At 44.2% G+C, this 15,563-nt stretch overlaps 1 protein-coding gene across 1 annotated transcript in view; it reads left to right on the top strand.

The window, feature by feature from the left end:
- LOC138481014 (sodium- and chloride-dependent neutral and basic amino acid transporter B(0+)-like) overlaps window positions 1-15,563 on the top strand; it is a 94,419-nt gene that overhangs the window by 50,316 nt on the left and 28,540 nt on the right. Inside the window, exons 4-6 of the mRNA XM_069612861.1 lie at window positions 1,054-1,224; window positions 3,521-3,653; window positions 13,311-13,443. Coding sequence (XP_069468962.1) covers window positions 1,054-1,224; window positions 3,521-3,653; window positions 13,311-13,443 — 437 coding nt within the window. The remainder of the gene's footprint in view (window positions 1-1,053; window positions 1,225-3,520; window positions 3,654-13,310; window positions 13,444-15,563) is intronic.

Here is a 15,563-nt window from a genome sequence, read left to right on the forward strand (position 1 = left end):
CTGGGTCCTGCTAATAGCTTGATTGACGATGACTCTAAAGAGCCACGAAGGACTCGCTTGCCTTACAATTCCGCCACTGTATTGGTGCAACTGTGCCGTTATCTACAGTTTCTAAGTACGCAGTGACTGTCGGGATTATAAAGTCCGACCTCATACAAAATAGTCCCTAATTACCAACAGTCTTTATATGTTTTTCTATTCTTGTGAATGGGAACATGTGATATTTATTGGGCCCCATTTACAAACATGCTTTCAATGGAACTTTCCTTTTAAAAAAAAAACATTTGTGTGAAGCAGGCCCATTGTTTATTCTTCTCAAGTGACGTTACTAAAACCGTACCAGTAGAACTCAAGCCAGTACAAGATAATGGAGTGTGCTCATTTTGACAAACATGTTTACAGGTCTTTAACAAGTTACGACGTTCTAGTCTGGTGCTGAGTATTTAGTCTTGCATGCCTGTCAGCTAAGCACGAAGGGACTGTACAGATATTACTCCTATACATTCGGTTATGTACTTTTAAATGTCATTTTAGGTTTTTCATTGTTCATAGAGCATTTACGAATTGTCCATATATTTTTTATTTGTGCACATATTGTATGGCCAATTTCTCTGATGTACACATTAATCAATCACTATATTGATAAATATTTTGTAAACGTTCTTTTAAAACTATAAACAAATATATAAATAATAACAATTAATCAATCTATCATTAAATGCTTAGCAATAGGAATCATCATGAGCGAAGTTTTAAATGAAAAAGTAGTACTATATTATATGAATGAGTTAAAATATCTCTCGTACAAAAGACTAAGACGCTATGGTCCTGGTGTTGCAATTAATTAATGCTAAGGACGATCTTGCATAAAATGACCTTGAATTGTTTTTGACTTCCATGGCACATGTGAATTAGGATCATTCATGAAGATTATTCTGTTTCGTTTTTGAACCACAAAATAATGTCATGTGTGAAAAGTATGACATCTGGTGTGTTTTGTCATTTGTCTTAATATCACTTTGTTCTTCTTCCAATGTGTTTCTTACTTTCTAGGAGTGGGAGTGACCATGGTCCTTATTTCAACATTAGTGACTATTTATTATAATGTTATCATTGCCTACAGTCTTTATTACATGTTCGCCTCATTCACGAGTGTGCTTCCGTGGGCGGACTGCTCCAGGTGGGATGGGTTGAATGACACAATCTGCAGTAAGACACCAAAAGGTATTTATATCATCTTTTTGAAATTATTTAATACTTTTACTCTCAAGTTCAAGTTCGATTTCTTTCTAAAGAACCTTGATAAATGGAGTGACTAAGGCATTTTAGAGAAATTGTTTCTATTGTGTATTTGAATATTTTTAATCGAGGGACAGGCTCTGAGTGACATCAGAAAACGGGCGCTCAAGTTGCATATGACGTCATTTAGAACTCCGAGGTGGACTAGATCATTCAGTTGATAGCTGGCCAGCTGAACTGATATATTGGGGGTCATTACGACCCAGGCGGTAAGTACACCAACTTTACCACCATGGTGTAAACTAAGTTTACACCATGGTGGATGGCGGATTTACCGCCCCATTCCAAGGTGAGTGGGGCGGTAAATCCCCATTTCCCATTTCCCCTTCCCCATTCCCATTTTTGCCCCATAGGGCATAATGGGAGTGGGGAAGGCGCTAATTACGGCACCGTAAATTACGGTGCCGTAATTAGCACCAAGGCGGTTTAGCGCCATGGATTTTAAAGGCTGCTAAAAGCAGCCGTTAAAATTGGAATCAGGCGTTAAGGGTTAACGACGGCGTTAACCCTTAACGCCTGAGTTGTAATGAGGCCCATTGTGTATGACCCCTCCTGGGTACTTTCTCCAGTGCTTACAGTGTCCTCATAGGAGTACATTGAGGAATGTGAGGCGATAAAACATGACACTACTACACATATCATAGTAAATAGTTACAACCCCAAGGAAGAAATGGGCGTCGGGCGTGCTGCTGCCCCACCCCCCCCAAATCCCGTTGGCTTGGGCTCCTGATGTTCCTGCCACCACCCATTTGATCCCTGGTGTGCTGCAACCCTCTAGCCCTACACTGAGGAAGCAGTGTGGTTGATGTTTCTGAAAGCAGCATTCGCATACATTGAAGCATGCTGGTAATGTCTAATCTCTCATCTAAGCATCACAGATAGTATCGTCGCATCCTCTGGTTAAGAATGTGTTGCGGCTGCGGTTCTGCAGGTGTTGCAGAACAGGCCTTCAGTTGCATCTGACATCACGTAGAACTCCGAAGTGGACTACATCATTCAGTTGATAGCTGGCCAGCTGAACTGATATATTCTGTATGACCCCTCCTGGGTACTTTCTCCAGTGCTTACAGTGTCCTCATAGGAGAGCATTGAGGAATGTGAGGCGAGAAGCATGACACTACTACACATATCATAGTAAATAATTACAACCCCAAGGAAGAAATGTGCGTCGGGCGTGCTGCTGGCCAACCCGTCCCCCCAAATCCCAGTTGCCTGGGCCCCTGATCTTCCTGCCCCCACACATTTGATCCCTGGTGTGCTGCAACCCTCTATCCCTACACTGAGGAAGCAGCGTGGTTGATGTTTCTGAAAGCAGCATTCACATAGATTGAAGCATGCTGGTAATGTCTAATCTCTCATCTAAGCATCACAGATAGTTAGTTAGTTAGTATCCTCGCATCCTCCGGTTAAGAATGTGTTGCGGCGCCGGTTCAGCCGCTGTTGCAGAACAGCCCTTCCTTTGCAGACATACATTTCCACATTTTGTATATGTTATGTATATTGTGAGTTGGGATACATTTTATTTGGGTAACATAATAAGAGGGGGGTTATGGTACTTTGCGAATGAGCAACCCAATACGTGCAATGCTAATGTGCAAACACACCATAATTCCACCCACGAGCATAAACACAATGGCCCTCATTACGACCCTGGCGGAAATCGCGGTGCTAAAAGCACCGCGGAGCACGGCGGAAAGCTGCCGATAGCGCCATGGAGCTTGGCGGATTTTCCGCCCCATGCCGACCTTGGCGGGGCGGTAGATCCCCATTCCCCATTTTACCCTTCCCCATTCCCATTTTTGCCCCATAGGGTATAATGGGAGTGGGGAAGGCGTTAATTGCGCCACCGCAAAATACGGTGGCGTAATTAACATCAAGGTCCCGTAGCGCCATGGATTTCTCCGCCCGGAAAAACCAGGCGGAAAACGTTCCATGGCGCTACGGGAACTCGTAGTAGGGCGGACGGGTCCGCCGCGAATAACGCTGGCGTAAACCCACTCCGCCAGGGTCGTAATGAGGGCCAATGTATTTTTTTTTAAAACACACAAATCATGTCTTTAAACATTTGGTGCCTTCAAAGTATATGCACTTTTGTACTTAATGTGTCAGTCCAATCAAAGGTATCACTGATTAAAGCACATGTGATCCCTTCTTGAAATGAACAACTGAAAAGCGTTTTGACATATTAGATTTTAATATTAGGCTATTTGTATTTGCACAGGTTTTTGCAATGTGACTTTCGGGGAAGATATAATCACAGTGAATTTAACCTGGGTGGCGGATAGCAATCAGACGTGCTTAGCGAACAGCACAAGGGAACTCGACGTGCAGCTTCCAAGCAAACTCTACTGGGAGTAAGTATCCTTTCCACACCACGCACCATGCCAGCTGCAATCATCAAGAAGCATAGCCCAGTGCATTTGCAATTCGGCAGGGTGGGGGTGAAACATTCAATGGTTCATTTGATAGAAAGTCTTGCCTTTGAAAATCGGGCTGCACCCTGAACAGGTTGGTTCTTCTGACCCTCATCTACCGTCCCCGAGGGCTCAGAGCCAACAGGAGACTTTGAGCACGCTATCATCGAGTATAAAATGTGCTGCCAATGCAAAGAACACGCAGATGCTCGTCTTATTTAAGTAGCAATGAAGGACATATGCAATTAGTGTACTCAATAGTGAACTGCCATCTAAATATGCATTATTGAGTTCCAAAATATATGTCAATGTACAACGTGTTATACATGACAGAGTTGCAATCCCATTTTATCTGGGGTAATTGAACTATGCGCATTTTGAAACCGAGAATGGCAAAACTAGACAGAATATTCACTGGATGTGTCATGCATGGCCTTTGAGGTAAACCCTAGCCATCACACAGGTGTATATGGAACATAATACTGTTTACATAAACAGGGTCCCATTCATGCTGTGTGTTGGAGAATTCGAGGAGCAAAGGGGACCACACATTTTGTGTCCATTTTCCTATAAACAAATCCCATATTCACAACCTGAATTGTAATGCAAGAGGCGCAGGGACGGTTCGTCCATAGTAGTTGATGGGCCGTCGACCCATCCATTTTGGACGAGCCACCTCCAAGCCACCCCAGTAAAAACCCTGAGCGTTCCTTGGCTGGCTTCTTAAACTGTCAAAGTGGTTTCCTTTTCATACCCCTGTGTGCCTGCCCAACGAGCCATGCAAGTCTGGTGTGTTTTTCTTCCCCATTCTTGCATGGCCCATTGTGGATGTAGGCTGGGGTTCTGTTGCTCTGAATGTGGGAGGGGTGCACCTGTGCCTCCTTGCACATACAGAGCTTTTGCAGCGTCTTCCAAGGAATGCTTCATATCCTGGACACATGTGCAGGAACACGATAGCACTCTCCACTTCTTGGTTCCTGTTCATGCTGTGTGGAGCTGGCCGGCACAGGACTTGGACGGGGATGCCTGAAGGCAAGAAAAATAATATGAATGTGTACAAAGCAGCATGTGTGTGATGAATGAGTGTATGCCTGGGAGCATGAATAAAATAATGTAGGTTGTCGGGGTGCGTGTGTGATTGCTTGAAAACATTTTCCCTCTCACCCCGCCCCACCAAATCAGAGCCCTGTTCAACATGTTTGCATGTTGGAAATCATTGCTCCAGCCAGTCTAGTTATGTTTTCTGCCTCTGGCATGCCAATTCTTACTGGCCATTTATAATAAAGCAAGCATGATAAGTGTTATCACGTGGCTAGACTGGCATTTTGGTGTAGCCAGTCCAGCCATTTTTTACTGTGACATGACATTTTTTACTGGGCATTTATGATAAAGCAAACATAAGTGATATTGTGTGTAGAAATATTTTCTTATTGTGGCATGCCGTTTTTAATGGCAAAGCTACCATGAGTATTTTCTTATGTGCAAGTACAGGCATATACTGGCAGAACTAGCATGGACACGTTATTTAATGATATCATTACTGCCATTATGCACAAATAAAACATCAGCATGTTCTTATATGGGAATACGGTCAGGTGTAAGTGCATCCAGCATGGAAATGTTTGGGCACAGTCAGCATGAAAATATTTGTGGTTTGCATCTATTAGATGTATTTCATGTGTTACCATACAAAACCAACTGCAATTAGTTTTTTACCCCATTTTCCCACAGAATATGTGCTGTAAAATTTACCATTTTAACCCACTATTGAACAAAAGCTTCTCGGTAGGAGAACTCTTCTGAACCACCTGTGGTTGGTTTGGGCTCCGTCCCTATGCCTGGTTATTCATGCATATTTACGGCAAATATTTACACCCTGCAAATACAAATTTCACTAGCCGCCACTGAAGAGTCATCTAGCTAACCCCTTCATGCATATATCAGTGTCAGGAGGAATCTTTTACACTTAAGTGTGGAAGTTAAGGAACATGTTCTCAAGTGGGTGGGACGCCAAAGGCAGCACCCTACCCACGTGGGTTGCTGCAGCCCAATTATAGTGAGGGTCCTCAAACAATTTATTCCTGCAAATTTAGTTCTCATATTTCCACCAATGAACTATAGATTTAAATGGCAAAATAATTAAAACACTCCTTCTTTGCATGAGTGTTTCCATGTTGGGCTTGGAAATGCAAGACCCCTGTCAGCACTGTGGATTTTGCCTGTGGGAGTGCACACGCAGCACATGGGAAATAGCTGCACGTGCTGGCTCCATGAAGTGGCATGCAGTTTAAAACATCCAGGCCACTAGTCTAGTGTTCTCCTTCATGCAAATTCTGTAGGTTGGTGTGACGAAATTACTTCTGCTTTCCAGGAAAACAAGAACAAATAGCGGCTAAACCGCCTACTCAGCCCCACCAATTCTACAAATCAACAGTGATCCCAATTAGAAAGGTAAATCAGGCACAACTGAGAGATATACCACCTATGTTGTCTGAGTGAAGCCTATAATCTTAGAAGTGGTGTGAATGTGATACAGTAGCAATCCAAACAGCAATGTGATACAGTAGCAATCCAAACAGCAATAGTACACCAGTTCCAAAATAAAAAGCATTCCCAACCAATCTCTTTAGTAAAAAATACTATAGTAGCTGAGCCCTGTAAAAGGAAGATGGAGTACTCAAAATGCTTAGCAGGAAGAAAAAACAGGCATGAAATGCAACACAGAGTTCAGAAAGGATGTATCTTTTTTGAAAAAGGAGCAAAGGGGTGAACCAGTCTCTATGGTACCAACAAGTGGACCAGAGGGGCTAGGTCCTTCCAGCAGTACCATATTCGTTTCTTGGCGATCAATGGCACCAAAACAGGCTTATTATCACTGTTCAAGCAGGTCAAAACAGGTTTGGATGCACCAAGCTGTGTATGTCCAAGAGGTGAGTGAGCATCGAGTCGGCTGCTCAGAGTAGTGTGCAGTAGCACCTGGAGCGTATCAAGTGCTAGAAGGGATTACCACAATAACTGATTTCAGCCCCAATATACCGGACAGACTATGATCAATTCAATAAAGTAGGGATTTCTGGCAAGCATAACAAATCGCAGCTCACACACTCTCAAATACATTTTAGATGTACAAAGGCTTTGTACCTCAATGTACGCCAAATATGATGTCATCCTATGTGGCAAATAGTAAAAACCTATCCGGTGGAAGGATAGGTTAAGGGAACATATATACCTATAGTTTATTTAGGTGTTAGTAACAGTATTGGCTGCTACTTGGATGAGCCTCAAACTATCTCTAACTAAGTATACTACAGATTCAAATAGAATAGGAACAGCAGATTGGCTTCTGCAACAATGTATAGTCCATCATCCGATAGGCCAATCTTATTGGTTGGCACTCTATTCCAACCTTGGACCTTCGGCTCGTTAGCAGCACGTAAGCAAAACGAAACCCAGGTGTGTGGAACAATGTCAGACAACTGCCCACTTGGCCAATCAGCCTACCATCTGTCATGAGTTAGGCCCTAATAAAAGGCCTCTTCTTTGTAGTTGACCTTACTGACTGTTCTCTTCATCTGAACTTTAAAGGAGTGAAGGTGCATTGCTATCTTCATCTGGAGCGTTATGAATAGGCCTTGTTTTCTGGTATCGCACCACGTGTGAGGAGAACACGATTTTGTCCATCTTATCCTCCTATTCAGTGCTACTTGATTCAATTATACTGGGGGCCATTACTCTCCTTGGCCTTTGGAGACTTGGTTGCTCCATCTTGCATATGCTTTCTGCATCTTTGATTGTCCAATACTTGGCATTCACAAATGTTTACTCCTTTACTTAATCCAAGAGAAATATATCCTGCGTAGATGGCTTATCCTCTTTGACTCCTTTTGTGCTTTGCAATTCCTTCTTCCTTTGGCATTTTTGATGCTGAGCCAAACAAATATTCTTTGTTCTTGCATACATTTGTATTTCAGTGCTTGTCAGCTCTGCAACCTTGATGTCTCTCCTTGGGGCTTTAAAAACCGACATCCATCTTCTCAACATGGCTGCTTTACCCGCGTTATATTTTCTACATTTAGCAAGCTTCTATATGTCTCATCTAGCTTGCGTTTGCATGTATATACATCTACTGCATCTCTTCTTACTTATCTTCTCAGTGTATATGATTTCTTCACATTTGCATATTCGGTTACTTTATTACTTCAGTCACATCTTCATTCTAGGAGTATTTGTATATCGTGTCAATGCGTCCTCGTCGTTTCACTTCATGAAGTCACTTTACACCTGTCAGACTTTACTTATAGTTCTTCTATGTCCATTGGTGTCTGCAGATTTCCTTCTACCACATCAGTTTGAGGGTAGATTCGATACGGTTGTTTTAGCGCATAATGTCTTTCATATCTTTAATGCTGCATTGGGATAATACCAGGTGTCATGCACTGTGCTTTCTTGCTGTTCTTCCAATATGACGGAGGTGTGGGGTTGGCTCCATAAGTGACGTGTACATATTCTTCTCTAAATTAGTTCAAAGGTGGAGTCTGAGGGATGCATTTCAGAGGGCTAACAAGAGTTTGTTTGAAATTCAAGACATTTGGCGATCGCTGGTTAAGATGGATACGTGACACAGCAGCGGTTTGAACCTAGGTAAGGGTTCGAAGATGTGATCCTGATAGTCCGATGTGCAGTTCAACAAGTCATCGGTTTGAGGTTGAGCCATTTCAAGATGTTGATTACTACCTGTTTGTACCTGCATGATGTAATGCTTCCAATATTTGAGTTGAGGTCCAATGATGAGCTGGTGGTTCAAGTTGCCTGGGTGACAGGTTTGGCGTACATTCAAGCACAGTGGTTTGAAGTGCGAGAAAATTCCAAAGACAGCACTGGGTCCCATTGGTTTGAATGTGGTATAAACAGTTCAGATGATGTGAAATTCGGATTGATGCCAAACAAACCAGGGATCCTGGCTGTTCTGGTGTTCACGATGCTGTGAATTCCAATTCAGAGGCCTAGGGACAAAACAAGTTCTTGCTCTCATTCTCAAAATACTGGGGGCTGGTAAACACCTGGAGGAGCCCCTCTATGTCAGTGAGGTCCTGGGTCCCCGATGCAGCTGGCATAGATGTAGATATTGCTCCTGCAGCAGGTCACCCCAATGCATCCTCAGAGTGGGTAGGGAGCAGAGTTTGCCTCTGCTAGGAACATTCTATCTTCACCTTACTGATGGAGGGTTTTGGAATGGACTTCTCTCCCAAAAGAGGTCCAAATTAGAGATTCTTGAAGGTCCAGAATGAAGCAAATAAGGTGCGGAACACCCCCTCTTTCATAGGCAAAAGTGCCGCAGAAGGATTGGATGGAAGCAGACCTGCTTTAGGGCCCAGTTCCTGTCCTTGTGACCGTTGGTCCTTGGCTTATTGAAAAATACCCAATGGGCTTGATGCTAAAGGAACTGTAGGAGACAGAAAGGACGGAGAGATCTACAGAAAAGCAATATGGTGGAATCATTTCCCATCTATGCTGTGCTTCCTCTGGCTACACTAGTCCTGCCCCTTCTCAGACACATAGCATCACAGGAACTTTGATATGCAACACCCTGTTGTAAAGCAAAGGTCTTTTGTGTAGGGTGTGCCACCTGAAGCCTGCTCCCCAAGCTGCACCTGCTGAAAGCTTTCTGGGTTAGAGAGAGTTGTAACCCACCCTCACAAATGATCAAATAGAGGCAGCACCCTCTAGCTATTGTCTTCTTGGTTACAGCAGAGAGAGAACGTCTAGCAACAATGCATTCAAACTGTCCGTGGCTGGCCTGGGCTCACAGTATTTGCACGTGTATGTTACAAATCGGATGTGTCTTTAATCATTTTGTGAACTAGCATCCACCATACTGAAGCTCAGGTATGACTTGTGTCACCAGAGTGATAGTTCATCATAATAATGTGAATTTGGAACTGAGGGGCAGATTGAAATGCAACGTCCGCACTGCAGTGACTTAGCTGTCACAGCAGTTGCCAAAAGGGCACCTGTGAACTTTGAATCTCCTCTTTGCCACTGGAGGACAGGTGACTGATGCAGCAGGGCACATGTGTCACTATGCTTTTGCCATGGAGCTAAAGAAAAGGGGGCTCTGGTTAGCAGACCACCTTTTCTGAGATGGAATTATCTGTACCATTTTATATTAAATGAAAATCAAAAGAGCCAGGGCTTCTACAAACTTGCTAGATGACAATTCCTCACAGTGGGGTAAATCAAACAAACCACAGAATGGTGAAGTGTGTTCTCTTGAATGTGCAAATGGCACACAGAAGTGAACAAACGCGTTTGTGATTCAGGACACAGATACCCGATTTACAAAACTCCCATTAGTTTTTGGCTCTGTCCTCATGGGTAGATGAGAATCAAGCTTGTCGGATTCAAGGACTGCCTTACATGACATTCTTTCGCACACATATTGGCCAGAGCTCTTTTTATGCCTCAAGGCCTGGTCCACAAAGAATTGCATTTGTGACAAAAATAAAAGGTCAGTGTGTGTACTGCAAAAGTCTACTCATTCTTAAAGGTTTTATGGAAGCCAGACATGGATCCCGTGCCTGCTGGGACTAGAGACCCAAGCTACTTCTCACTGATGAGACCCAACAAGGCTGAAACATGTTTGGGATGCCAGTGGTCTCGTGCAGAAGGGATGTGACCAAGCAGTTTGGGCTGGACTACCCCTTTTGGTGTGGGACCAAGCCTGATCTTTCCCCTTTTGTAATGGGTTGGCAGGTGAAGAACAATGGTCTGGAGGGTTGCCCTGAGCAATGCCAGAGTTTAAAATTAATTCAAAACCATCCAGCAATTACCTCTTTTTTTTGCTTTAGCAAATGTGAACACTACTGGTCCACTGTGTGTGTATTTCTGTGTGTCTAACAATTGTGCCATGTGTGTGCAATTTGAGCGCACCCACTTAGATTGGTGTGACTTGGATAACTGCAAATGACTCCTAATTTGCATAAGCAAACTGGTAGAGGACAGTGTCATGCCCATTGACAGACCATTGACAGACCATTACAAGTAGGGTTGCCCATTGAAGCCTATGTAGGGAATAGGAACTCATACCAGGCATTGGCAAGGACAACAGTATTGGATTGTGTGTAGGAATGGGTCAGGCATTTGCCAAGCACTGTCATAATGGTACTCCCTGGCAATAGGAAGAAAAGAGTTGGCAACTGTTGGCAGTACCTAGACGTATGATGGCAGTGGCTTTTTCAATTAATGTTCTTTAAACACAAATGCAGGGCAAGCATCTGATGTGGGGATAGACATATTGTTTATAAATTAAGTGGCTGAAGAGCTGCATAATTGCCTAAAACAGTTTTTATCACAATTATGCAGCTCTTCAGCCACTTAATTAATAAACAATATGTCTATTGCAATATTATGCAATTAAGCCCTTATCTTTCAGAAGACTGCTTAGACACATTGATGCTAGCCCAATAACAACACATGTTACTGCACGACAACAGAGCTAGCACAAAGATATCCTATGAGTATGTGTTTTGTGTGTAATTAAATACCAAATACAATCCCACCAAATAGCAAAAACACAAAAAGTGGTAAATCAAACATTTACCCAGGTTTCAACTTGGCATAAGTCATATGTGGAAATGGGAGAAATCTGCATGGAGTAATTCCACTCTCTTTAACAGTATCTACTAAACGCGTTTAATGTTCTCCACTGCTTGACACTAGGTTTACAAGTAGTTGCATCGTTTTCTTTTTTCACATTTACCTTTACAAAGAGCAAGTATGTGCAGGGGAAAAATGCCTCTTCTTCACAAATAACTGGTCCTTTTCACGCACAATTTAAAACAACCACAAACTGTTCATTGAGCACATGACTCACGCAACTGTCCCATTTCCTCGCAAGCCCAATTGTTCAATGTCCATTTGTTCATCTGTTTTCAATACAGTTTGCCGCAAATACAGATGGGGGTTAGGTTTAGGTATTTTGTAAGATGGGGGATGTGTGGAGAATTGCGGGGGGCCTTTGCCACATTGTGTTGCTATTAAATATGTTAAACAAAAACAAATTCGAGCAAATGGGCTTCGAACAAATTTCCTCGAGAAAACATTGTTGATCCTGGCACAGCATAGCAGCCAATATGATTCTTTGGGGTTCACTGTAATCAGTGTGGAAATGGAAAACATGTGAAGGGGGATCCCACAAGGGCCGGGGTGGGGGCAGAGTGTGGGGTCGGGGTTCTGAGGAGGTGGAGCTCAGAGGGCATGGAGCTGGCAGGTGAACTCTGCTCAAAGCAAATATTCAAAATAATAGTTTAAAAATGTTGCAATTTCATTCATGCTGCTTTCTTTCCAGTAGCTACACTGGCAAAATATAAAAGGTGTTCTTTAAACCCAACAATCTATAGTGCAATATTCCCTCGAAAACAAAATATCCAAATATTAGACCAGTGCTTTGATGCCAATTTTGTGTGGTGTTGTGGGTAGCGCCAACACTGGGAACTCAGCACTGGGATTGGTATCAATCACAGTAGAACTCCTGCAGTGGAGTCAAGGATGTCATGCTCCTGCTGCAGGGGTCTGTGTTAACCTGCAACGCACACGCTGCAACTGTGCTATGATAGCTCATGAAATTCCTGCACCTATTGTAAACAGGGCTGGAGATAGCGCCATGAGTTCTGCCCCCCTCCCACGCCTTCTCCCTGCAGCAAATAGCAGGTGCTATGCATACTGTTCATGTCATGCAAACTTAAGTATCGTGCCAATACTTAATTGTGCATGACAGTGAGCTGGAGGCAATGCACCCTTTATTTGCTATGGGGCAAGAGTGGCACGCTGGGCCACACAAAATACAAGAACAGCAGTGGGCTCAATTGACATGAACACTCACAGCAACTGAGCCCCCTGCTGTTCTTGTATTGTGTGTGGCAAAACCTTTCTCCCTGTCCCTCGGTTCACTGAACCAAGGGACATTGAGAAACCGTTTTTCGATGCGCCCCCACCACCCGGACTGTTGTGCATGGAAAAATCCCACACAGGGCGTTGTGTGGGATCTTTGCTGGGGTTGAGGCAGAGGCAAGTCGGATCCCGAGATCCGGCTAGAGATCTGATTCCATATCTCGGATCCGGCGAGAGCCGGCCCATTGGCTAGCACTGACTGCACTAACACAGGGGATTCTTTGAGATTCTCCATACCAGCATGAGTGCAATTTGCGGCAGGCACATGTTCCTCCTGGTATAACCTTGATTTTTGAATCAGAATCTTATCTGTCTACCATTCAAGTAGTTTATTCATCCATTTGTCCATACACATGCCTTGATTTGTGGGTTTGTTTGCAACACAAGAAGTGTCATGTGAAACCCTTCAGGACACCTGGTCAGTCCCACTTTCCTCAGTCACCATGCCATACATTATTTTTAGAAAGCTGAAATACACATAGTACACTGTCTATTTGAGAAACTTTGTGTATTTCTTTCATTTCATGCTATGTGAATTAATTCTTAAAAGAAATCGCTTGGGGAAGTGTCCTTGAGGGGGCAGATATATTTCGCTACACCGGCATTGCACAGGAAACTGTACTCATTAAAGTCTTTTTTTATTTTCAGGCGGGAGGCGCTTCGGCGTTCCAGCAGCATGGACGAGACGGGGACCGTTGTCTGGCATTTGGCCCTTTGCCTGCTGCTGTCCTGGATAATAGTTGGAGCATCATTGTTTAAAGGAATAAAGTCTTCTGGAAAGGTACAGTACGTGGATATATTTGTATATGTATATTTAAAAACAATGTATGATTATACAATTCATAGTATGGTCAAAAATGCCTTCATGGTGCGTGATGGGCGAATGATTTATAATCATCTACTGAACTCCAGAAAAGCATTCTTCCACTGCTTAGGTTTTTTTGCTTTTACCTGTGAAAAAATATCTTTTAAAAAGTTAAACTGCTTTCTGTGGAGGATTTGCCCATGTTTCTGTTATTACTGTGTTAGGATCGAATGGCGGAAAATGTATGTGTGTGTGTCACTCCTGCAGTGGCAGCCACCGTGCACAGTGGGTGTGTACGCAGGTTACGCCACCCTGCCACCAATGATGTCGGTGGTATATTTCTGTTCAGTGTGACGCCTCAGACATCAGCCTTTTCAGTGTTGTAAATCAGGCAGAAATTGAGCAGCTGCCATTCGCAGCAGTGTTAATGCTTGGTGAATGTGTCTGAGTGTATCTAATTGCCTATATTGAAGTTATAAGGCTGTCAGTTTGTAAAATTCCATACTTCACGGCCATGATGTCATTCCCATATATTCACGGTATGCTAATTGCGAAGGGCTGGTGTCAGTCAGTCCCAGGTCAGGTCAGTGCTTTTGAAAGTAACATAGCTCTGAGGCAGAGTTTGCCACATGGCAAACTGCCCTTGTATTCCTCTGCACAGCATGCTAACCTATGGCAGGTCCGTAACCTAGAGTCAGAGGCAGTTAGTACATGTTGGCCAATCCTCTGCAAGCGCAGTTTAGTTACCACAGATCACACTTGTGCTTCTCAGAGGATGGTGTAGCTGGGTCAGAAATGATGCCATATTAGGGATGTCTCTGAATGCCAACAAAGCGGGAATACTCTCAGTCACGTTCAGGGAACCTCCCTCTAAGAAGCAGGTACAGCTGGGGACGTCAGTCAACTGTCAGGATACTGCTTCTAAAGCTAGTTTGCACAGGGCGTATATTCTCACATGTCAGATGTACACCGCGCAGGGCTGGTGTGGATGGTCCATAGTTGGTTTTATGTGCACTCTGTGCAACTGGAAATGAATGATGTTCTGGCTGACGCGCTCACCCCTTACACTAACACCTGTTCGATGTTGATGGGGCTGTAGAACAACATCTGCCTGTGAAGGCTGTCGGGATTTGGGTGGCAGTCGTTAAATGTCCTTTTAGTGTATCTGAAAGACTGGCTGAACATCTTGCACGTGATCAGTCCCCGGGTATCCCGATGCACCGGGAAGGATGCCAGGGTTACGCACAGTTAGGCATGCACTGGGCTTCTGACTCTTCTATGAGGTACGCTGCGATGGAGTCAATTCTAGGTCAAGCCTGAGTTTCTGAAAGGCAGATGGGCCTCGGGAAGAGTCAGGCATAAAGACAAGGGGCCTCATTACGACCCAGGCGGTAAGGGGTTTACGGCAGCGTAAACAGCGCCGACCCTTACCGCCTGAGTACGAGGTCCCTTAGCGCCATGGCGGATTTAACACCTGCTTTTAGCAGGTGTTAAAATCCATGGCGCTAAGGGACCATGGAGTTAATTACGCCACCGTAATTTACGGTGGCGTAATTAACGCCTTCCCCACTCCCATTATGCCCTATGGGGCAAAAATGGGAATGGGGAAGGGTAAATGGGGATTGGGGATTTACCGCCCCGCCAAGGTCGGAATGGGGCGGTAAGTCCACCAACCACCATGGCGTAAACGTAGTTTACGCCATGGTGGTAAAGTCACGGCCCAGGCGGTAACTTACCGCCTGGGTCGTAATGAGGCCCCTTGGTCTACGGGAGGCTGAGTGAGTGCGGCACAGCTCACAGTGACATAGCTGCTCACGTTGGCAAGCTAGGAGGACTGTGTTGGGGTCAGACAGATGCAAGAGCACTGCCTCCAAGAGGCAGACTTTAATTCAGGCAAGTGCCTCAGAGATATTGGTGGGACGTGTCAGGCCAGAGGTTGCGCCCTGTTCATCTCTGTCGTGGATGAAAGAGGGTGGGAATTCTCAGCTGGGAAAGTGGCTCATGGAGATGTGATATCTTTTTACACTAGCTTTTCCACCAGCTGCAGGCAGTCATCTTCCTGTTTCGTCTGAGCTTATATTGTCTAAGTTACTTCC

Source organism: Ambystoma mexicanum, chromosome 5p (genome assembly GCF_040938575.1).
Source record: "Ambystoma mexicanum isolate Mex_15411 chromosome 5p, UKY_AmexF1_1, whole genome shotgun sequence".
Classification (NCBI taxonomy): Eukaryota; Metazoa; Chordata; class Amphibia; order Caudata; family Ambystomatidae; genus Ambystoma; species Ambystoma mexicanum.